We start from the raw sequence: 25,695 nt of genomic DNA on the forward strand, positions 1-25,695 counted from the left end.
GTGAACCCTCAGATATGACAAAGGGGAATTTATGAGTATAAGAGAAAACTAATGAAGTCAGGGACTTCTTACCCAGCTAAGTAAATTTACATTTGAGAGTGATTAACTCACTTGTGTTTAAAATATTGCATTAAAATTTATGACAGCATTAAACCTTTAATGTTGTTAAAACCTTTGTATAAATAGAAGTATTCTATAGCGTTGTTACTACTAATTAAGGCGGCGGTTACATTTTGAATTGAAGTTCATTGGCCTCTTCATCTTGCAGTCCCCAGTTATCCGGGGTTGAAGAGGGGGGTATCAGTAAGAATGGCCTTTGATGGCTTTGACTATTTTTGTGACATTCCAGATGAAAGGAAAAGCTTTGTTGCTCTATGGAAAGAGGAAGTTTTGTTGGCAGCAACTTTTCCATGGGGGATAAATTCTTTCATCTTTTGTTTTTGAGATAGATGACTTGTGTGTGTTTTAATAGCTAATTGTTTCTTATTTAAATGTTATTCATAGAATAAGCAGAGGCTTAATGAGTTCTGCTAAAAAGAGAAATAATGAGCAAGAGAGTGAGCACCCAGAGATTTTTAATAACACGGAAAACAAGGTCTGCCTTCTTGGACTGAACCGGAGCAGGAGCTCTGCCTGTTGCCAGCATGATCTTTCTCATTAGTGTGCTCTTACTAGTAGGTTTCTTTTTTTTTTCTTTTTTTTTTGGGGGGGGGAGGTGGAAGTGAGGGGGTGGGGGTAGACTGGACGTGGGGGAGAGCAGGGGATGAGGTAGAGATAACAAAATAGCTTGTCTTGACAATGTTTTAAGACTCCCTGATGTGCAGCTATGTAATGAGTGGGTCCTAAAATAGCTTGCTTTGTGTATACTACATAGGAAGAGAGCCGTATAGCGAGGCTGTGCATCACCCCCTATTCTGTCTTCACCTCCAAGGTGCAGAAACAATCAGGCGAATGGAAAGAACATTCAGATGAAGAAGTGTTGGGTCTTGTCTTATGTCTATCAGATGACCTAGGTTGCTTCACTTAAATCCCCAAGTCCCCTCCTCTAACAGGAGTGAGGGCCAGATGATTTCTAAGGCCCTTTCTGGCCCTTACACCGGAAATGCTCAACATTCTAGATGTTTAAAGGATTAGACATGGAAAGACTTTAGCTTAACAATACAAGCTCTTGCAGTCACATATAAAAACATTTCCCCCTCCCTGATATAGAGCACAAAGAATCCCACACCAAATCCTTAAACTGTGATGGGAAAAGAGCCCACGCTTGATTATTCTGGAAATGAAACCCTCTTTTTATTTTTTATTTTTGGAGTCTGACCTTGGTCACTTGATAAATTTTTAGCACTTTCATTGGACAATGATTAAGCATACAGATAAGAGGGAAACTCAGACGTTCTCTCATTTAAAAAAAAACAATAATAAAATAAATTAAACATGGTTATACTGGAAAATACAGAAAACTCCAAGGACACAAAAATTTCTTATAATCTTACCACTCAGATAAAACCACTGTTCCCACTGTAGTGTACATTTTTATGTTATTATTTTAATGTGGGCATGAAAGAGAATTGTGTCTGAAAAGGGGCTTCCCGATGCATTAGGGTTTGAATCTGTTAGAAGCACTATTTATTTCAAGCAGACTCCAGAGCATAAAGTTGGGCCAGAATGCAATCTGAGCTAAATAATGGACAAGTGGGTTAATTATCACAAGGCTGGTAAATTCTTTTATGGCTAAGGTGAACAAATTTGACTTACCATACAAATACTTTAACATAAAATATTTTTTAAATATATTTTTATTGATTTCAGAGAGGAAGGGAGAGGGAGAGAGAGAAATACCAATGATGAGAAAATATCAATGATGAGAATCATTGATCGGCTGCCTCCTACACTCCCCACACCGGGGATTGAGCCTGCAACCCGGGCTTGTGCCCTGACTGGGAACCAAGCCTTGACCTCCTGGTGTATGGGTCGATGCTCAATCATTGAGCCATGCCAGCTGGGCAACAAATTCTTTTGTTTTTTTTTAAGCCCCCTTTGTGTCCTCTTTCCAAGCCCAATACTGGACATTGACCCTTCCCTAAACAGCTCCTCCTCACTGCATACACCACATTGTTATCATATTCATCTGTTTATTTGTCCTCTTTCCCACTAGATGTGGTAGCCTTATCCATCCTTATGTACTCAACAAATGGCATAACATATAATTTTCTACAGTAAACATGTTTTACAGACTTTAGTGTCATGATAGCCATGTTATGGAAAAAACATTTCTAGAAGACTGAACAAAAAACTTTGTTCTTGATATCTCAACATCTTGGAAAGCTTCTTGGCCTAATTTGGAATAGATTTAAGAGAGAAATTTCAGTAATAATGATAGGAGATAGAATCTGTATAAACTTAAAATCTAATTTAGAACTTTAACCAGCTTGTTAAATGGTCAGTGTTCCTGAAGCCACAGGAATGAAGCTTTTCCTTCAGCCTACTCTTCATCTTCCCAAGGAGGCAGTGACTACTCCAGTGCTTCTTTCATAGTATTCATCAACAGGTTGTTCCTTTCCAAGACTTACATTAAATACTACACACACACACACACACACACACACACACACACACACATCATATATAGTGACACACACAGCTCCAACCCTTCCTCTCTTTTTTTATCTTTAACCAATGCTAGATTTAAACACATTTCTGCATAACTTTTTTATTCCATGTAATTATTGAGTTTTCCCATATTCTGAAATATTACCAATATTGATGGCTGTGAAATATTCCATTCTGTGACTATACCATGATTTATTCAAATAATTCCAAATTATTGGGTACTTTGGTTACTTCTTGGATTTATATTTGGGATACTGTAGAAGAATCATTTAAAATATATATTTTTGAAATGGTAGTGATATTTTTATTTTTTAAATATTTTGTATTAGTTTCAGGTATACAGCATAGTGGTTAGACAATCATATGCTTTACATAGTATTTTCCCCTATATTTCCAGAATCCACTTGGCACCATTCATAGTTATTACAATATTATTAACTATACTAGAAGCCTAGTGCATGAAATTCATGCACGGGGGGTGGGGGGGAGGGTCACCTCAGCCCAGCCTGTACCCTCTCCAATCCGGGACCCCTTGGGGGATGTTGGACTGCCGGTTTCCATTTATATTTTAGTTCAATCTTCTAAGAAATGTTTAAACTGTCAGTTGGACATCCCTCTCACAATCCGGGACCACTGGCTCCTAACTGCTCATCTGCCTGCCTGCCTGATCGCCCCTCACTGCCCCCCTCTGCCGGCCTGGTTGCCCCTCACTGCGGCCCCCCCCCCCACCGGCCTGGTCACCGCCAACTGCCCCCCCTGCCGGCCTGGTCCTCCCACGTAGCCTGCTGTTTGGTCGTTTGGTCACCCCTCACTGCCCCCCCCCCCCCCTTGCTGGCCTGGTCACCCCACATAGCCCGCTGCTCAGTTGTTTGGTTGGCCCTCACCCCCCTGCCGGCCTGGTCGCCCACACAGCCCGCTGCTCATTCGTTTGGTTGGCCCTCACTAACCCCCCTGCCGGCCTGGTTGCCCCATGCAGCCTGTTTGGTTGTCCGGTTGTTTCGGTTGCGACGGTCACTAGGCTTTTATATATATAGATTGTCTATGCTGTGCTTTACATCCCTGTGACTTTTGCAACTACCAAGTTGTGCTTCTTAATCCCTTCACCTTTTTCAACCAGTTCCCTAACCCCTCACCCCTCTGGCAACCATTAGTCTGTTATCTGTATTTATGAGTCTGTTTTAATTTTGTTTGTTCATTTATTTTGTTCTTTACATTCCATATATAGTGAAATCATGTGGTATTTGTTTTTCTCTTACTGAATTATTTCATTTGGCATAATACCACCTAGGTCCATGCTGTCACAATTGGTAAGATTTCATTCTTTTTTATGGCTGAGCAATATTCCATTGTATATATATATACCACCACTTTTTTATCCACTTGGCTATTGATGGACACCTGAGTTGCTTCCATATTTTGGCTATTGTAAATAATGCTGCAGTGAGCATAAGAGTGCATATATTCTTTCAAATTAGTGTTTTTGGTTTCTTTGGATATAAACCCAGAAGTGGAATTGCTGGGTCATAAGGCAGTTCTATTTTTAATTTTTTGAGGACCCCTCATACTGGTTTCCACAGTGGCTACACCAGTCTTCATTTCCACCAATGGTATACGAGGGTTCCCTTTTCTCCACATACTTGCCAACACTTGTCATTTGTGCATCTATGGTAATAAAAACATAATATGCTAATTAGACCAGACAGCTGAATGATATTCCAGACAACCTTTCAGACAACCTTCCGGATGAAGCCAGGGCTGCGAGGGCCGAGGCAGCCACTGGGGCTGCGAGGACCAAGCCCCTTGCACGAATTTCGTACATTGGGCCTCTAGTTTTTTTATGACAGCCATTCTAACAGGTGTGAGGTGATATTTCATTGTGTTTTAAATTTGCATTTCTCTGATGACTAGTGACATTGAGCATCTTTTCATATGTCTATTGGCCATCAGTCTGTCTTCTTTGGAGAAGGTCTATTCAGGTCTCCTGCCCACTTTTTAATTGGATGGTTTGTTTTTGTTGGTGTTGAGTTGTATGAGTTCTTTTAAATTTGGAATATTTACACTTTACCAAATGTATGATTGATGAATATCTTTTCATATTCTGTAGGTTGTTTTTTGTTGTTTTTGTTTATGGTTTCTTTTGCTGTGCAAAAACTTCTTGGTTTGATGTAGTCTCATTTAAAATTTTTTTTGTTAACCTTGCCGGAGAACATATATCAGAAAAAATATTGCTAAGAGCAATGTCTGAGATTTTACTGCCTATGTTTTCTTCTAGGAGTTTTATGGTTTTGAGTCTTACATTTAAGTCTTTAATTCATTTTGAGTTTACTTTTGTATATAAGAAGGTGGTTTAATTTTTTTTTTTACCTGTATCTCCAATTTTCCTAGCACCGTTTATTGAATAGACTGTCTTTACACCATTCTTATGTTCTTGCCTCTTTCGTCAAATATTAATTGACCATATAGCTCTGGACTTATTTCTGGGATTTCTGTCCTGTTCCATTGATTTATAGGTCTGTTTTTATGCCAGTACCATGCTGTTTGAGTATTATAGTCTTGTAGTATAAATTGATGTCAAGTAGCGTGATACCTTCAACTTTGTTCTTATTCAAGATTACCATGGCTACTTGGGGTCTTTTGTGGTTCCATATACATTTTTGAATTGTTTGTTCTAGTTTCTGGGAAAAACGCCATTGTTGTTTTGATAGGTATTACATTGACTCTATAGATTGATTTGGGTAATATAGACATTTGAATGATAATTTTTTTAATCCTTGAGCACAATATATGCTTCCATTTATTTCTCTCTTCAATTTATTTCTTCAGTGTCTTATAATTTTCTAGGTACAGGTCATTTACCTCCTTTGTTAAATTTATTTCTAGATATATATTTATTATTTTGAGTAAAATGTAAATAGCATTACTTAGTTTCTCTTTCTGGTAGTTCATTAGTGGTATATGAAAATGCAACCCATTTCTGATTATTTATTTTGTTTCCTGCTAATTTACTGAACTCACTTATCAATTCTAGCAGTTTTGTGTGAGTGTGTGTAGAATCTTTAGGGTTCTATATATACATTATTATGTCATCAGAGTGACTACAAATAATGACAGTATTACTTCTTCCTTTCCAATTTGTATGCCTTTTATTTCTTTTTTGTCTGATTGCTGAGGTGTGAGGACTTTCAGTACTACCCTCTATAATAAAAGCCTAATATGCTAAGTGTCCGGTAGTCTGTTCAACCAGTCAAAGCTTAATATGCTAATGATATGTTAAGGCTGCTCAACCACTTGCTATGACATGCACTGACCACCAGGAGGCAGACAGTTGACTGGTCAACCAGTCACTATGACGTGCACTGACCATCAGGGGGCAGGTGCTCCGACCGGTAGGTTAGCTTGCTGCTGGGGTCTGGCTGATCTGGCCTGAGTTAGATGGGCCAGACACGCCCTGGAGCCCTCCCGTGGTTCCTCCCCAACTGGCCAACCTCCCGCATCCCTCCCCAGCCCCAATTGTGCAGCAGTAGGGTCCCTCGGCTTGGCCTGCACCCTCTCGCAATCCAGGACCCCTCAGGGGATGTCGGAGAGCCGGTTTTGGCCCAATCCCTCAGGCCGGGCCGAGGGACCACACTGGTGCATGAATTCATGCACTGGGCCTCTAGTTTTGAATAAGTGTGGTGAAAGTAGACATCACTGTCTTGTTTCTGATCTTAAGGTAAATGGTTTTTAGTGTTTCCTTGTTGAGTATGTTGTTAGCTATGGGTTTGTCATATATATGGCTTTTATTATGTTGAGGTATGTTCCCTCTGTTTTCACTTTGCTAAGAGTTTTTCTCATAAATGGGTGCTGGATTTGTCAAATGCTTTTTCTGCATCTATTGATATGATCACATGATTTTCATTTTTCATTTTGTGTATATGGTATATCACATTAATTGATTTGCAGGTATTGTACTAACCATGTATCCCAGGAATAAATTCCATTTGATATGGTATATGATGTTTTTAATGCATTGCTGAATTCGATTTGCTAATGTGTATTTTGTTGAGGATTTTTGCCTCTTTGTTTATCAGGGATACTGGCCTATAATTTTCTTCCTTTGTAGTGTCTTTATCTGATATTTGGAAATAGGGTAACTTTGGCCTCTTAAAATGAGCTTGGGAGTCTTTCCTCCTCTTGACTTGTTTTGGAGTAGTTTGAGAAGGATGAGGGTTAGTTCTTCTTGGAATGTTCAGTAAAGTTCACCTGTGAAACCATAGAAGCATCGAGCAGACTGTCCAACCTATGAGGGAAGGTGGGGGGTGAGGGAGTAAGAGATCAACCAAAGGACTTGTATGCATGCATATGAGCATAACCAATGGACACAGATGGGGGCACGGCGCTTGAGGGCATGTGCTGGGGGGTGGGGTGGCTGGGGAGAAGTCAAGGGGGGAAAAACAAACAAAGAATGGCTTACCTGCTCTAACTAACTAACTAACTAACTAACTAACTAACTAAATAGGGCTGTTTTCTCTCTAGAGTTAAAAAATAAATAAAAAAAAAGTAGGGAGAGGAAAAAAAGAAGGTGCCTGTATTTCTAGCAGACTCCCATGCCCATGGTGGATGAAATCTCAGCTGATTTTTACAGCCAGATTATATGGGCTCCTCTTCCTGACTGGGGTGATGGCATAGAATTGAGGCCTCTTGCTCCTCAGAGGGGACTTTTGCAACTGAGAAAATCCCTCCAGATTTTCAACTGATGCATGTCATTGGGGGGTCAGCCCATTTCATGTCTGTACCCTTCCTACCAATCTCAATGTGACCTATTCTATAAATCCTTGTTATAAGACTTCTGTTCAGCTAGTCTTCTTTTGATAATTTATGTTGTTTGTTCTATAATTTACTTGTAATCCTGGTTTAGTCCTGGGAGCAGGCGAGTAAAACTTCCACCTACTCTGCCACCTTGTCGATTGTCTAAAAATATTTTTAAGTACATCCATAATAGTTCTCTTGGTTTGTGCTTAAGGGGAAAAGCTGTCTAGGCATTGTAATTGAAATGTTTACCAACAAAAACTTAGGATATAAATTTTCCAGTTATTTGACCATGGAAGAAGATAGGAATATAATGGATAATGGATAACTTTTGAGAGAACTAGGTAGAAAATCGTGTCTGAATTTCTGTATGTGATGAAACCATCGGGTAGTGGCTCAGAGATGAGTCATTCCAATTCCCTCCTCTCTATTTGTGTATTCTAGATATTTCTATTTCATCCACCAGCCCTCATAGTTTTCTGGTTCAGAGTGTGCGGAGGCTAAAGTGCCTCTGGTTCTAACATTCCCAGAGGATACTTGGAAGTCATGTGGGATGTGGAGCAATCCTTGTTGTGTGGGACTGTCCCACATATCTTAGGGGTCTGGCAGCTTTGGCTCTAGTCCACCAAATGCTAGCAGACACCCCCAGCCTCTGAGCCAATCACAGATAGTCTCCAAATTTTCTAAATCTTTAGGGGGTGTACCACCCCCCCTTGAGAAATGCCAATCTGCATGATGGATTACTAAAACTATGTTTTAGCAGAGTATTAACATAGGTCATGCTCATAATCTATTTATACGTGGGAAAAAAAGTAGTTACATTATGGTATTATGTGATGCCATTTTTTAAAAATAACCCTCACCTGAGGATATGTTTATTGACTTTAGGGAAAGAGGAGAGGAAAAATAGAGAGGAGGGGAGGGGAGTGGAGTGGAGGGGACAGAAGGAGAGGGGAGGAGAGGGGGACACATCGATTGGCTGCCCCCATATGTACCATGACCATGAATCAAACCTACAACCTTTTGGTGCATGAGATGACATTCCAATCAACTGAGCCACCCAGCTGGGGTGTGATTCTATTTTTGCTTACTATATAATTATGTACAGAAACATATACTAGAGAGACATAAATCAATATTTTATTGGTGGTTACTTTCAGGTGGATGACAGTGGCTGATTTAAAAAAGATTCTTTTTGATTTCTAAAATTTTCCCCCATTGAAACCCTATTAAGTTTGTAAATTAAGAAATTATAAGTAAAAAAATTGTATCCTATTCAGGCTATGGAACCCTAATATATTTGTTAAAATATCTGTAATCATATGATATAATTTTACTTTGTTTTTTTGAACTATTATCTCAATCTGAGGTAAACAGGAATATTGGGAGAGAGTTAGGAGAGAATGTATTTATTTTTAATTTTTGTTAACTAAAGGAAACAAGGCATTTTCAGTGGTACCTGTGGCTTTAATGGTTTGGGTCAGTTGGGATCAGAAAGCAATATTAAAGGTGACTTTTATAGGGTCAGATGATGCTTAAAACCAGAATTTCTGTCCTAGATACCTCTTCTTTTGTTTGAGTGTTTTATTCTGTGGATTTGCCTCTCTGATAATTAATCCACCCTTGCCCCTCAGATAGACACTGACCCAGGTTTTATTGATCTTGTGCCAAGACCACATTGGTAAGGATAGCTTTGTGTTGAAGCATGTATAGCACTTGTTGTTTGCTTCTCAATAAATAATAATGGGAATCCTAACATATGTGCTCTGGGAATAGCAGGCACAGAGGTGCTGCTTGTTCAGGACACAGACCAGGTCTGTCAGGCTGGGCATACTGCACTGCGGAGAGGATGTGTGTCAGGAAGGTTGGCAGTGGCCGGGCTGCACGGGGCTTGGTAGCCAGGGTGTGGATTTCGGATTTTAAGTTCAAAGAGAAGCCATTGGAGATTCTAAATGGGAATGGCATGCTCAGATTACATATTTAAAAGACCACTCTAAGTATCGTGTGTTGTGGGGAGACATCTCGCAGGCGAAAGCATCCCTCTTGTGGGAGGAGATGGTAGCAATGAAAGAGGCAGGAATGTGACAGGTGAAGATAGATGACTCATGACTTTTCCCTTTTGGGAAAGAAAGAAAACTTTTATGAGCAGCACATAGCATTTAGGCTTAATATTAATGCCTACCCAAGTCCTCTGTGCTTTTTTAAAGTTCTCTTGTTTGTTGAGCTATCCTGATTTATGACTTAAAAGTTAAAAGTGTTGGAAGGCCAAGTGTCAGATGTAATATCACAGTGCCCAGTGCAAAAAGTCTTTAATATTCATCAACTATTCATGTCATTCAAATTAGCCAACCCCCTCCCCCCAATTACTTGTGAACCCTTATACCCTTGACTGCGTCTGCACCTGAGCTAATTCTTCACTTGTGTTATCACTGCGACCACACCTGAACTAATTCTTCATTTGTGTGTTACTTTTTTCTCTGTCCCTGATGGTAAGCTCTGGAGAGACTGGGATTAGGTCTACTTAGTTACATTGCTCACTTTCTTACAGAAATCAGAGCCTCATAGGAGGCCTTGGGTACAGGGAGGTGACCCCAGGAAGCAGGAACACAGGAGGAGAAAGCTGACAGCAGGTGTGTAACTGAACACTTCCAGTGACTGGAATTAGTGCTCTGAGGCCTCTCTCAGGGACTTTGTAGAAAGTTCTCAGATGTATCCCTCTGAAAATTGGGGGCTGCAGTGTTTATCCATACATTCCTTCTTCTGTTGCCCCTGGGGGAGGTAGCTCTCCCACACTTCCAGGAGGGAGCCAGCTCTGCCTCACAAAATCCTTGAGGTTGAAAGTGAAGAGACTTGGCAGGTGCTTGAGGGGGATAATATGAGTGAGCAGAATTGTCCGCGGAGCTGTAGCACCTGCTCCGACCACTGGGCCTCATGGGCTCAGCCCTGCCTGGCACAGGGAGCAGGTGTCTAATAATCACTTATTAAATGAATGCGGTACATGAGATGATGTGAGCAAAGTGCTTTGTTTCCTGCTCAGCAGGCCAGGTGCTGCTATCATTATTATTGATCAAAAGTATTATTAGGATCACAGCTCCCACTGAATTCCCTGTCTTCGACATCCCTTCCCAAACTCTTCCTTCCTGGTTCACGGGGAATTTTGAACTATACATATGTCTCCTCCTCCTCCTCCTTCCCTCTGCCCATTCTGACGCTGGCCTCGTGGTCTGACGCACTAGCTCACCCATTCTCTAGCATTGGAGTGGTTCTGGCTGTTTCCGGGCTCCGTTCCAGCCCACCAAGGTGAGGAGAGGTATTTATTTCAATGCAGCTGGGCTGCTTTGTGTTTGGAGTTTCTCATAGTGTCCCCAGGGACACAGCACTTTCCGCCTCTGAAATGTGTCCCCTGAAAGGCCAGGCCAGAAACACCCAGTTACCTGTCCTCACAGAAGCCCCTCACCTGTGCCTTTTAGTCATTGGTCCCTTCCCAGGTTGTTGCACCTAGACCTTTGGGATAATATTTCCCAATTAGGAATCTCCTGGGACGCTTGTTAAATATATGTTACCAGTCTACTCCTCTGGAAACTGAGTCAGTGAGTGTGGGGCCTAGGAATTTGTTTTTAATAAAACAGGTTGATTCTAATCTTCAGAGAAGTATAAGGTGGGAGGGGAGGGTGGGGCTTGGGCTCTAGCTACTGGGAAGGCTTGTTATTAGGGATCAGTGTTCTGCCTCTGGCCATGACATCCATGTCCCCTCTAAGGGAGTTCATTGACCTGTACAAGTACATGCATTACGTTGGAAAGTCAGTTCATGAACATTTATTGACTTCTAGTTCTGTTTTCTGCTAGTGGTCTCTTTGAGAGTCATTTTGAACTCTGTGCCTTGGTTTCTTTATCTTTGAAGTTGGCTGTCCAATATTTAATCTCGTTCCTTTAGCATAGAAATTTTGGGGAAAACCAGTAAGAGAATGCCTTTAATGCAGCTTAAACTCCCTAGAGAAAGAAACTTTATATTTACTGGCATTGAGGATTGTTATTGTTACTAATAATATTACTGGAATTTATTGGCGTCTTGTCTGTGTCTGCATATAGAGCTATTGTTTGTTCATAAAGAATGTTTTGCTCAGAGGGTTGTCCTCTTGGGATATAACCTTTTGTTTTCAAAAGAGTTTCATGAAACCATAGTCATACAGCCTGCTGACAGTCATCCGGGTATACATTAGTGTTTCCTGTGTTGCTTTCTAATACAGACTTTCTAATATAGAGGCTCAATTTAACCTTTTGCACTCGGATGCCTAGTGTGACTCGACACGGTTAGCATTAGAATAAAGGAATCGAGAAAAAAGCAAGCGAGTGCAAAGGGTTAATATAGTAGATTACATGGAACTCTTACAATGTGGTTCACCGTTTGGCTTTCAGGTCCTGACTCTCTATGAAGCACTCTGAAAAGTGTGTTGGATACTCTCCTCTTACTCTTTCTGCCCAGGTTTTCTAAGTGTGGGTTACAAAGACACTTGGTAATCCTCAGCAGGTCTCCTTGTGGAAGAAATGTATCTGCTTGTGGGAATGAGAGACATCCCTCCTGTCAGTCCTGTTGGCATGCTACACTCGGAGGAGAGAGCATGAGTTTTATCATGATCATTGTACATATTCAGGCATATATCAGAATTGGTAGCTGCCCACATGTGAGTTCCTACTGTGTGCCAGATACAAGGATTAGCCCTAGAATAACTGTTAAGCAAGACTCATGAGAAAGAGACAAATCAAATGATTATACAAATACATAATTAGAGACTAAGACATGGCACACAGCAGATGTAGAGGCTCAGAATACAGTAAGACATATAGAAGGGAGACCTGGTTGGTCTGATAGGTATCTAAGGGATGGATGGGCTCATTAGGAGGGAAAGGGGAGAGGGGAGAGCATTGAGGGCACAGGAAGAGCGTATACGAAGGCCTGAGGTGGAAAGGGGCACGGTGTGTCCACGGAACTGAAGGAATGCAGTGTAGCGGGAGCACAGAGAGGGAGACTGATGGGAACTGCGGTTGAAGATGTGAACAAATGCTCAATCCTTCAGGATGACATAATTTACTTTAAGAATTTTAGTCTTTATTATAAGTGCAGTACATAAAGGCAGTGGCAAGGTTGTTGTGTGGGATGATGTGGGGAGGGTCGAGGAGAAGTAGGGAGACCCAGGGAGGCAGTCAAGAGGATAGATGATGGTGACTTGGCCTAAGGGAGTGGGGAGAGGACAGATGCAAAGGTTATTTGGGATAAGAAATTAAAGGACTTGGTAATAAATTGACTCTTGGGTTTGAGGGAGAGGAAAGGGTTAGATAACTCAGTTGTCTTCCACGAGCAGTTGGGGAAGCCTTTCACCGACCTAGGGAACACTCTCATCTGCCGACTTAATTATGGATAGTTGAAATGTTGCTATAAATCAAAAATCCTATGCTGACTACTGCTTCTTCACAGATTATCACATCTGTGGTTTGACATTATTCTTAGCCAAGAAACATGTCTCCATGCTTTGTGCGTTGTGCCATTTTGAATTCCAGTCCATCTCCTGAGGGAAGGCCACTGCCGGCGGACCCTGCAGGCACATGCTTTAGGGCTCCAGCAATGTGGGAACACCAAAGGTTTTTAGAAAAGTTGTACTTCAACCTGCTAGCCATAATTTGCAGTCACAGAATCCAGCAAGAAGCTCTTTAATATCAGCAAACAATTCGGTTTTGTGTTTCTCTGCTGAGAAGTGCTTTTATTTTGAATTATATCATGGTGCTGGCAGCAGTGATGTGGTGGCACAGGGGGACAGCAGTGGGGTGGTGATGGGGATGGGGATGGTGGGGTGATAATGGTGGTGGTAACAATATGGTGGTGATGGTGGAGTTGTTTGAAGGCATTGCATTCTGATCAGCACCGAGAGCCATAATTGGGCTCTGAGGAGTCCACGCTGCCTTTCCCATTGCCCGGATTTGGGGCTGGGGGCAGAGATGTATTGAAGTTGGCAGAGACCTCTGACTGCCCTATTCACCATTGCCCTCTCCAGAAGCATGCATGTGATAGAGACGTATTTGATCTATTTTCGTTTTGGGGCAAAGGGAGGAAAGAGAATTGGAGGGAGTTGAAACACTGTGATCCAGTTTTGAGTTCAGGCCAGCTTCTAGCCGGGATTGTAAATGGCCTAGGCAATATCTTTAAAGATCTTAAAAGAAAGGAATTTGAGATACCTAGCCACTGTTTCAGTTCGCTTTTCATTGCTGAACTTCTCCAGTGAGAAGCTTTTGTTCCTGTTTCCTCTTCTGCCATGGCCTTTGTCTTTTGCAGTCCGTAATCTCTTATTTCTACACGGGATTTTCTAGCAGTGTGAGCTTGGACAGGCCTTCTGTGCATGCTGTTCTCCTTGCCTTTCCTTCTTTTCCCCATATCAGCATCTGGTGCACCAGAGATCACTGGTTTATTATTTTTTTTTTTTTTGGTTCTTTGTCCTTCTACAAGAATATACATTTCATGAGGGCAGAAACTTTTTTTTATTCACTGTTTTATTCCCAACACCTTCAGTGGTACCTGGCACAGAATTAGGGGTATTATAAGCCTAATTTCATATACCAGTAGTTACCATGAGGATGAAACAAAATAATATAGGTAAACTGCCTGGCAGTCCCAGCCTGGCGTGGTGAGGGCTGGTGAATTGTTCGGTTCTTCTTGACACTCTTCTTTCCCGTAACTTCTTTCTCTTCAGCATTTAGAGTGCCAGCCTGTTTAGATTTTTACCTCCTTAGTGATGTGTCCATTTTCTTCATTGCTCTTCTTTCTTTCCTATAACTGGCCACTTCCAGAAACCTGGTTAGTGGTCCTGAGGAAGGAAGTCCCAGCTTTTATCTCAGCTTATTCATTCATAGGCTTCCATTATTGCTACTAATAAAATGTACAATTACTTATTATCATTATTATGGTATTTTATATATGATTGTAGAATGCACATGTTACTTTAATATAGCTAACAGTAGTAACAAGCATTATTCATGAACTGTCCTTCCCATGATGAATTGCCCCATGAGTAGTTATTATTATCTTCACTTTATAGATAAGGAAACTGAGGCTTAGAGATGTTAATATCTTGCCTGTTGGTACACATCCCTCCTAAGTGGTAGATGGAGAAGTCATTCTGAGATCTGGTTCTTCTGTTTCTTCATTTATCCATCCATCCAAAGACCATGTGGCAGTCACAATAGGGAAAAACGGATGTAGAACCTGTGATAATGGCTCATCGCTGTGACGGTCACCACTCTCACTCTGCTGAACACACTGTAGAGCGCCCCATTCTAGGGTGAGCCTTGGTTAGGTATTTTCAATTCCCTATTTTAGCCTCACCTCAAGCTTTGAATATCTAAATCTAAACTCATGAATTACCTGTCTTTATGCCTGCTCCTCACCAAAATTACATACTTTTGTGTCTCCATTAGAAAAACCACATGTCATTTTTCTTGTCACACAGGCTCAAGACTTCGGAATAATTTTGATTACTCATTTTATTGTACTTCATAGTTTGAATCCATACCCAAGATCTCTTGATTATTTTATCTTTGGAAATGTATCTCTGATCTGTCTCTACCTCCTCAGTTTCTCTCCACCATTCAAACACTAGCTCCTATGTGCTGATCCCTGATTCACTGAAATAGCATCAAGGCTGAATGTTAGTTTTGTGCTCTGCTTAAGATTCCACTAATTGTAAGACTCCTAAAGGCATAAAAGCAGCTTACCGATTATTATCTCCTCAACAATGTACCAGGCACATAGGAGATACTCCAATGATTAATAAATTAAAGCACCTTTTATACTTAGACCACAATTCTCAAACTTGATCATGAGGTTATGAGTAGTTTTTTTGGAAGATCATGTGAATATATTACTTGTAGGCTATTCTGTGCATCTCAACAATACATATTATATTTTAATTTTATTTATTTTTAATCTTCATCCAAGGACATGCTTAGAGAGGGGAAGCAAGAGAAATAGAGATAGAGAGTGAGAGAAAAAAACATTGATCTGAGAGAGAAAAACATCAACCGGTTACCAGCAATCCAGGTGTGTGCCTTGATCAGGAATCAAACTGGCAACCTTTCATTGCACAGGATGATGCAAAACTAACTGAACCACTCTGGCCAGACCATACTGTATTTTTAAACCAAGTCTATATCTGCTTTCTCCCATTAATGTTCACTACTTGTGCATTTATTTTACCATCTGTTGGCACCAAAGACCTAGAGAAACTTCTGCTTGAAAACATAAATCTTGCCAAGCCAGCATGACTCAGTGGTCGAGCATCAACCTATGAACCAGGAAGTCACCATTCGATTCCTGGTCAGGGCACATGCCCAGGTTGCGGGCTTCATACCCGCGTGGGCATGCAGGAGGCAGCCGATTGATGGTTCTCATCATTGATGTTCTCATCATTGATGTTTCCATCTCTCTCTCCCTCTCTGAAATCAATAAAAATATATTTAAAAAAACATAAATATTGTTTCCATTAAAGAACAACACTTCCATTTTTCTGTTGCTACCATAATTTATAGAAACACAATTTGAGAACCACTGTAAATTACAAAGAAATTATGAGCCATGCAGCGTTTTAGATGTTACAGGGTAGAATAAGTTAATCCCTATCCCCAGGAGGGTTTCCCCCATTTTTCAGGAAAGGGCTACTTTGTATTTTCTGAAGCCCTGAAATCACTGTGTTTGTGGCTCAGAGACTTGATGGGCATAGGATGGGTGTGCCAGGGGTCCTTCTTCCTTACGTCCTCACTTTTCTCACTTGAACTCTCTCTCTCTGAGCTCCTAGTTGGGACCCTTAGCCTTCTACCACACTCAGGAGGGATGTACTGGCTTGTGCAGACATGGGAGACATTAGCATGACCTTTACAATTTTGTGTGACCATCTCTTTACTTTTCTCATTAGAAATAAATTGTTTGCACAGTTAGCAATGCCCGTGGACTGAAAGAACTCTGCATTCTTAAGACTATTTCAAAGTGAGGCTCGTGGCATTTCTAAATGTGAATCCTGACTTTTAGAAATCATTTAGAGGACATGTATGCTTTCTTCAGGCAGAACAACTGTAAATAATTATGTCCCCAAATAAATCTTTTTATAAATGACTGAACACCGAGTAAATCTTTCATTCATTAAGATAGCAGGCTTTTTAATATGGATAATAACGGTCATTTACTAAGGTTATCCTCTCTAATAAAATGGTAACATGCAAATTAACCATCACTCCGCTACATAAGCCACGTCCACCAGCCAAGCCACGCCCACCAGCCAATCAGGGCGAGTATGCAAATTAACCCCAATCCAAGATGGCTACAGCCACAGAGAGCAAGGTTTCCCAGGTAACAGAGGAAGCCAAGCTTTCCATAGTCATTGCAGGCCTAAGCCTCCACTCAAGCTACAAAGTTTCAATTATAGAAGGTAAACAAATTCAAACAAATGGCGGCAGAATGGAGCTTGAGAGAGCAGGCCAGGGTTGCTGAAGCAAAGCTTTCCGCACACCCTGGCCCGGCTCACCCGCTTAAGGCTACAAAGTTTCAATTGTAGAAGGTGAATTAACTGCCACAGAAATGGCTGCCGGAGCCCCAGGCTTGGCTCCGCTCCAGGCTACAAAGTTTCAATTGTAGAAGGAAAATAAATTCCAGATACCAGGGCCTCCCCTTGGGTTGCCAGGGGGCGTGGCCGGCCTGCAAACCACCACAGGCCCCTCGCTCAGGCCGCCCCACACCCCAAGGGAACCCCCACCCTTATCTGTGACACCCTTCAGGGCAAACAAGCTGGCCCCCACCCGTGCACCAGGCCTCTATCCTATCTAATAAAAGAGTAATATACAGATTGATCATCACTGCAACACACAATATAGCTGCCCCCATGTGGTCAAAGATTCTGCCCCCATGTGGACACAAGATGGCCACTACAAGATGGCCAGCAGGAGAGGGCAGTTGGGAGGCACCGGGCCTGCAAGGGAGGGCAGTTGTGAGGGACCAGGCCTGCAAGAGAGGGCAGTTGAGAGGGACCAGGCTTGCAAGGGAGGGCAGTTGGAGGTGATCAACCCTTCAGGAGAGGGCAGTTAGGGGTGACCAGGCTGGCAGAGGAGGGAAGTTGGGGGCAAACAGGCTGGCAGGGGAGCAGTTAAGCATCAACCAGGCTGGCAGCAGAGTGGTTAGGGGGTGATCAGGCTGGCAGGCAGAAGCAATTAGGGGCAATCAGGAAGGCAGGCAGGCAAGCAGTTGGGAGCCAGCAGTCCTGGATTGTGAGAGGGATGTCCGACTGCCCATTTAGGCCCGATCCTGGTGGGATCGGGCCTAAACGGGCAGTTGGACATCCCTCCAGGAGTCCCAGATTGGAGAGGGTACAGGCTGGGCTGAGGGACAACCCCCCTCCGTGCACGAATTTCGTGCACCGGGCTTCTAGTTATATAATAGTCTGCAAATTGCTGCAGAAAAAGTTGAATCTTATGTAATAGATGCCATTGGACCATAGCATTTGATGAATCATGAGTTGGAGTTGAGCATCTACCAGTTGTGAAGTTTGTTTTTTTATTTTTAAATTAAAAAACAACAACAACAACAGAAACACCCCACAAAAACAATAGAGTAGATTTGCCTGTTTCAAGTTCTTTTTCTTCTATTGTTAACCCTGTAGTGACAAAAGCCAGCTTCACCATATTACACAGCAATTGCTATACCATTTATTGTGATAGTTGAGAGGCCGAAATTTCCAAAAGCTGTTTTCAGTGAACAAATGTGTCATTTTGTAACAACTGTATCAGATCACATTACATGCTGAGAAGAGTCCCTCTATGACAGTGGTTCTCAACCTTTCTAATGCCGCGACCCTTTAATACAGTTCCTCATGTTGTGGTGACCCCCAACCATAAAATTATTTTCATTGCTATTTCATAACTAATTTTGCTACTGTTATGAATCGTAATATAAATACCTGTGTTTTCCGATGGTCTTAGGCGACCCTGCTAGTGGTTCTCAACCTGTGGGTTGCAACCCACAGGTTGAGAACCGCTGCTATAGAGCCTAAGACCATCGGAAAACACAGATATTTACATTACGATTGAGAACCGCTAGCAGGGTCGCCTAAGACCATCGGAAAACACAGATATTTACATTACGATTCATAACAGTAGCAAAATTAGTTATGAAGTAGCAACGAAAATAATTTTATGGTTGGGGGTCACCACAACATGAGGAACTGTATTAAAGGGTCGCGGCATTAGAAAGGTTGAGAACCACTGCTCTATGAAGATCTGGGGGAAGAGCCCTGTGGGACAGCAAGGTTGAAGGTTTGGACAGGGAACCAGCATTATGTGTTAAAGAAACAGAAGGCCAGAGAGGCTGGAGTATAGGGGACAAGGATGAGCACGATAGGAGGTGGAGCCAGGGAGGCTGGCAGGATTCAAACACTGTAATGTGTTGCAGACCATTGTAAGGAGTCTGGAATTTTTTCTATGGGCAGTGGAGTACCACTGAAGGTTTCTAACAGGGGTATAGTCAGATCTGTAGCTGCCAGCTTTAAATGTGCCCTGTTGAAAGGTTTCTTTTACATTGAAATAATTCTTCTTTGTATTTTATAGAATAGACCAGAGGGCTGCCATTTTGCCAAAGGATGCTTTTGAAACTCGGCGGGACTTCAATGAGGTAGGTGCAATCATTGTTGGTTGCAGAAACATGAATTAGCCAGTTATGAAAGCTATTACGCTTTTTCCTAGACCTAGGAATTCTCTCTGATGAAAAACTTTTAAGTATTTTTGCTCTTAAGCGAACTTGTTTCCTTTGTCCTTTGGGTAATGTTTTTCCTTGCTCTGGAGCAGACACATTTAAAATATTATTTGCAGGCTGCTCACTATGTCTTGGACCTGAACCAAGTCCAGCAGTCATTTCATTACACACTTTTCCACTTTGCTTCAGGATTGGATAGCCATGGCTCTGACCCTTACATTTGTAAAATTTTCCTCTTAATTTGATTTCATCTCTCTCTTTATTCTAACAGCTTTTGCAGTCTCAAATATAATCATGCTTGCTATTTATCCATGGAACATGAGTGCTGGCAACATGGCCTTAGTGTGTTTTGAGACAATGAAGCCATCTTTTCCAACCCAAATGGTTTCCCACCAAACTGGACATCACAGTGTTAATAAGCTTGTTCTAGATTTTCTTTGAAATGTAAAATCTAATTCTTCTGTTGGAAATCAATATAATAAAAGTGGGATCTCTGTTATGAATGCCTTGGCTTATGACATTGGTGTGTAATACTGCCTAGTTGTTCTTGTCCTCATTGTATAATTAAGGAGCAGTGGGTGGTATATCTGATTAGGATCATAACAAAAATAATGAAAAGACTTGATGTTCAGATGCCAGGAAGAGAAATGATGGGCTTTAGGCAAATTTTTTATTTGTCATTTGAAGATGCATCTCTCTTCCCCTTTCAAAAAGGAAAAAAGTAATGAACTGACTTTAGGTGATATTTTTAAACTGTAGAACTTGGCTGAAATGAATAGCTAAAGGTAAACCAGCTGCCAGATTGAATCAAGTTAAATAAATTACTAAAGGTGTGGAAATCTCCTAAAGATAACAATACCGAACACTGCTTGCTATTTCTTTGTGCCTGGAGACAGCCTTCAAATTTCACAATCTCATTCATGGTAGCAAGAGTGGAAAAGAATTTAAGAGAAAAGAGGCAAGGATCTGAATCAGTGAACACAGCTTTTTGCCCCACTGTGAACAAGCAAAGTGCTGGTTGTAAAGAAATGATGATTTGCTTTGACACAAATGACTAGAAAAATGAGGTGGTTGTAAGAGTCAACTTGTGATATTTGGGAGAAACTGGTTGGTGAGCTGGAAACTCATATGAGGTTACTTGATAATTGCAAACAGCTCTATTTGAAAATAGGCTTTTCTGTACTGCTTCACTATTGTATTTGCAAATTACATGGTATGTGCCAGCTCATTGCTCTGGCATTCCATGGGTGCAAGAATGCTAAATGGAGACATGTAGCCAAAGGAGCAGCCATGTTTTAAATGTGCACTCTTCCATGAAAAGGGGGTGATGCTGATCCATACAGATCAATAACAGTGAGTGTGTGCTCAGAGTGGCTTTGTTCAAATTGGGGTAAATTGTGTGTGCAGGCCCTCATCCTTTCATGAAGTTTCTATTGTGACTGAAATTTGGGGGCGGGAGGAAACCTTAGAAAAGCTTGTAGAAGGCATCATGAGTGGGTCCAGACCATGGGTTCAGACTTATTGATGGAGACCTCCTATACAGTAGAAATGTATTTAACTCATCTTTCCCACCATTTCCCAAACTTACGGAAACCATTTTTTTATGAAAGTACCCCATAATAACATTTTTTTAAGGCATCCAACTCCAATAGGATACAGGTGGGAAACACTGCTTTAATATTTTTAATGGAAATAGAAAAGACATTGAAGTGTATATACTGTAAGTCACAGTTGGATGAATTCTCACAAAGTATGTAACAAGTCCCTAGGTCAAGAAATAGAACATATTAGCATCCCAGACAGTCCTTTGTAGTTCCTTCCATTCACTACTCTCCTATCAGGATAACTGCTCTTCCCACGGACATAGATTTGTTTTGTTTATTTTTGAGCTTTTTAGAAACAGACTCTGTGTACTCTTTTGTGTCTGGTTTCATTTACTCAGTATTATGTTTGTGAGAATTATATGTGTTTGGCATGTACTTTTAGTTTTTATTCTCCTTGCTGTAGCCCCTTGTATGGTTGTTTCCAATTTTTGACAATTATGATCAGTTGTTACTGATTGTAGTTTTGTTTTGTTTTTTTTCTTTAACTGTTTTTTGGTCTCTTTGCACGGCTGACTTTTTATCGGAGTATTCCTTCCATCTCTAAATGGAAATGTAAGGTAGAATTATTTTTTATGTTAGCTCTCTTCATTGTTCTTTATTCCTTTTATTTCTTTATTCTCACCCCCTGATTTCCATTTCTCTAAAAGGAACCCACCAGTTTCATATTTGCTCTCCTTCTCCATTCCAACTTGCAAGTCTAAAGCCAAAAGAGTTTCTTGAGCCTCTCATGAAGCATGGTCCCCAAATATTTTCCAGACCCTAAATAATAATGATTTGAAATCCTACATATGTGCTTTATATTTTCCCAAAATTTCACTCTGTATTTCACTTCTACCTTCTGAACAATAGATAGAGCTCAGCTTAGTTTGGTTCCAGAGCTGGTACTTAACCCCAAGGTCTCCTATACCCAGTAACATTGATACATGGTGTGGCATATCTACATATGAGCATCTGACTTTGTCTGTGACCCCCATATTTTCCCAGTGAACTAAAAAACTCACTTCTTGTTTTCACTTGGCTTGTGTATAGATTTGATTTCTGCCAGTCTCCTGTTTCTTCTGCTAGTCTCAAGCTCCCAGTTTTTGACCTTGGGTACCTTAATAGAACTTGTGTCTCTATTTGATGAGTTTTGGTATCTCTGGGACTTTGTTATAGGAGTTGGTTTCTGAAAAACTGCCATTGACCTGAGCTATCAGACTCTGCCTCTGTGAGGTATCAGGAGATTTTATTTGTGGTATCTCCTAGATCCTGAATGAAAAATATTCTAGACTTGAGATCATCCACCTTAATCCTTGGTTTTAGTTATTTCCCCAAGTCCATGTAATTGATAAGCATTTGATAGATCAAAAAGTTATTGAAGGACAAAATGAAAGAAAATTGTTTTCCCTTTCCACATCATAATAGATCCCATTCCTAGTTTCAGTTCCAAGTAAGAAAAATAACAGATGTATAAAGAAAATTAGTGGATATCTCCATATCCTGAGAAATCTTGTCTCAGAGTACTTTTTCCACCTTCCAGACTGCATTTCATAAAGCACCATTATCAGCTCCTTTTAGTTTTTCATTTGTAAAATTGGGGCAGGAAGTTTTGAATTGGGTTAACTCTAGGAGTCCTTTCAGTTTGCACACTTATTGATCCCCGCCCCGTTTGTCCAGTGCTTATAGAATTTAGTCATAGGTTTCCATCAGGGATGGAATGAGGTGAGTTTCCCCATGGTTACTCTGGGGTAAGGCCTCCTCAAGGGTAGCCACTGAGGCCAATTTGGGGGAGTGAATACTAAATAGTACTATAAAAGTGACACATGTGCTTGACATACTTATGAGTCTTATAAGAGAGAGAGAGAGGGCGCCTATGTGATCCTAAGTGAAGAATTGAAGCTGATTGAGGGCCTGAAACAGTAGAGCCCTCCTAAGGAACAGACTGAAGCTTTGGATCAATTTGGACCTTCTGTCTAGTTCTGCCATTATACTTGCCCCACTTTTATGTCATCATCCTACAGAAGGAAATGGGCACCTTAAAAAATGTCCATGACTTCTGTGCTCAGGAAATATATTTTATTTTCTTAACTGATAGATATTTTGAAGGTATTCTGCACTTAACCTTTGTATAAAGAAAATTTCTGCTGTGTGAATAAGAGTTTGTTTCCATTCACATTTTACCTGGAATTTTAACGATCCTAGAGGTAAGGTGAGCCAGAAGGCAACTGGCCCTAAAAGACAAATTTGGTTTTGGTTGCCCTTCTATAGATTTCTTCTTTCCTTTCCTTTTGAGGCTTGCTGGCTATGAAACTGTCTTATGCTGACATAGACCAATCTACAGTTTATCCTCTCTAGGCCTAAGGAGTCAGTTTATAAAGAATATATAAAAAATGGCTTAATAAGTTTATCTAAGAGAGGTATGTCAATGGCTTAATAAGTTTATCTAAGAGAGGTATGTCAGGCACAATGAAGCAGATACTCAACTTTGTAATGGGAAAATGAACAAAAGCCACATCAGTCTTTTGCTCAGAATAAGCCTTATAGCTCTAATGTGAGGATTTTAAAGTAGCTACGTGTTAAGGGATAATTGAGGGAAATACTTTTGGGTGGTGTGTGTGTGTGTGTGTGTGTGTGTGTGTGTGTGTGCCCCCAGAATCAAACTATGGAGATGTATGGTTCTCACTAACTAACAAAGACTCTAAGTGGAATGCTTAATCATTAGAGAAATCTAGAACTTTACCATAATTAAGAGGATAGAACAAGTTTACTTTCAGGGTAGAGAGGAAGAGAGAATGGATAGAGGTTGTTCTTAGGTTTGAGATCCTGGAAGTTTATGTCAACCTGCCGAAATGGCCAGCCATAATTAAGTGGAAATGGTATTATAATTGAAGGGATTGAGGAATTATGGGGCCAGATATTAGCATGTTTATCAGTCTGATGTTGAAGTAACTGAATGTAGAAAGGGCCACTGATGGAGAGGAAGAAACCAACCTAAATGGAAGTCACTGCATCATATGCATCCAGGTCACGGAATTGGAGAAGAAGAAATTACCTTTTATAGGGGAAAAGAAATTGATGGACTTAGCAGTGAGGGTCAAAAGGGTGATGCTAACCCATCCTTCCCACCCTGCTACCACCTTTCTAACTCTGTGAGGTGGGGAATAGGAAAAGGAAATGGTTGCTGAAGTTGGAGAAAATTCTAGTTCCATTGCTCCTTCAAGAGAAAAGTTGGTATAGAAACACCATTTCCCTTGGTAACCAGTTAAACCAACAAATGCTCAATAATGACCTAACATCAATAACAAGTTAAACCTTTTAATTTTTCATCATGGTTCTTATACTATGAAGGGGACATCTGTTTTTATTTAGGTGGCTATGAAAGAGATTATTTACCTAAAATCAATATGAAAAATTTACTTTCCTTCACATGCTACTGTTACCCCTTATTTTTTGAAATATGCTGGTCAAAATAGCTCACCATTAGCCTTAATATTAAAAATATATTCCTCTTTAAAGTTTATGAAGAATCCTTTAAAATTTAATTTTATTAAAAATAGACCAATTTACATATTTCTGGTGCCCCCCTTTGAGCCTATATGCATGTGTCTATGTGTGTCTCCATGTGATGGATTTGATTGTCTTTTTATTACCAGGCATGGTTTTAGTATATATTTTGGCATCAGGCCATATCACATTTCAAAATGATACTTGCTATTTGGTTAAAGAATGTGTTTCTCCCTCAAAATTGTTTTAATTTTTTTTTTAAATAAAAGGTCCAGCAAGAGCTTTTTTAGTCCTTTGATAGTCCTGAGTATGCTGAAAGGTATTATTTCTATAGACTAGGCAGCTGTATTTTTCTATTGAAATGCAAACCCAGGCTATATGGTTGGGCCTTTGTTTAGGATTGATTGAGGATTCTTTTTTCCCCTGCATCAGGGATTTTTACCCCTTGTGACTAAAAGTCAAGTCACCCTGGCTTTAATAAATGACAGGATACTGTTGATTCACACAGCTGAAACGTTAGGATTGGAATAGGCTCCATGCATGGCTAGATACAGGGATTAAAGACTTGTATAGATGCCATCTCTTGACTCTGCCTCCCTATATGGACTTTATCTTTAGGTCAACCTCTCTCTAGGGACACATTATTCTTACAGCTGGTAATTCCAGTGTGTATTAGTTTTTCTATCACTGTGTAAGAAATTACCAAAAAAATTTAGAAGCTACAAACACCCATTTATCAGTTCACAGTAATATAGGTCATAAACCTGGGCAGACTCCATTGGAGTCTTTGTTCAAGGTCGCACAAGACTGAAATTAAGGCATTGGCTGCAATGGCCTGTTATCTGGAGGTTGGGAGAAGAATCCATGTCCAAGCCCATTCAGGTTGTTGCCTGAATGTATTTCCTTGAAGTTGTAGAAGTGTGATCCCCACTTCCTTGTTGGTCATCAGCTGGAGGCATCTCTCAGCTTCTAGAGGTTGCCCGTATTCTTCCTCACATGGATCGTTTCGCCTTTGGGCCAGCAACACTAAATCCTTCTGTGCTCTGAATCTCTCAGATGCTGTCTAGTTTCCACCAACTGGAAGGAACTCTCTGCTTTTAAAGGGTTTACCTGATTGGGTCAGGCCCACCCAAATTATGTCTGTATCCTTGGTCAATTGAGTTAGAGCTTCAATTATTTCTGCAAAATCCTTTCATGGCAGCACCTACTAATGTTTGATTTAATACCAGGGTATAGGTATCTTGGGGGATATCTTTAGGATCCTGCCTACTATACAGTGGAAGTCCTTCTTTCTAGCTTTGAAAAGTTCCATAGATGGGTCTCATTTTTCTGGCTTGTGGAATGTAGCCCTTTTTTGACCCAGTCACCATGACCTTGGGGTTTGGCTAGATTGTCTAGACATAGACAACACTTCCCATTTTGGTTCTGGGA

The 25,695-nt window shown here is 40.8% G+C and overlaps 1 protein-coding gene across 10 annotated transcripts in view; it reads left to right on the plus strand.

Annotated features, from left to right (window-relative positions):
* The window catches only part of FAM13C (family with sequence similarity 13 member C), a 277,891-nt gene that overhangs the window by 207,144 nt on the left and 45,052 nt on the right, over positions 1-25,695 (plus strand). For all 10 annotated transcript variants that reach the window (XR_013814709.1, XM_079793129.1, XM_079793128.1 and 7 more), the window contains one exon: positions 19,033-19,096. Coding sequence is in view for 9 of the 10 variants with exons in the window: in XM_079793129.1 (XP_079649255.1) it covers positions 19,033-19,096 (64 nt within the window). In the remaining variant the exon portion in view is untranslated. The remainder of the gene's footprint in view (positions 1-19,032; positions 19,097-25,695) is intronic.

Source organism: Cnephaeus nilssonii (genome assembly GCF_951640355.1).
Source record: "Cnephaeus nilssonii genome assembly, chromosome: 16".
Taxonomy (NCBI): Eukaryota; Metazoa; Chordata; class Mammalia; order Chiroptera; family Vespertilionidae; genus Cnephaeus; species Cnephaeus nilssonii.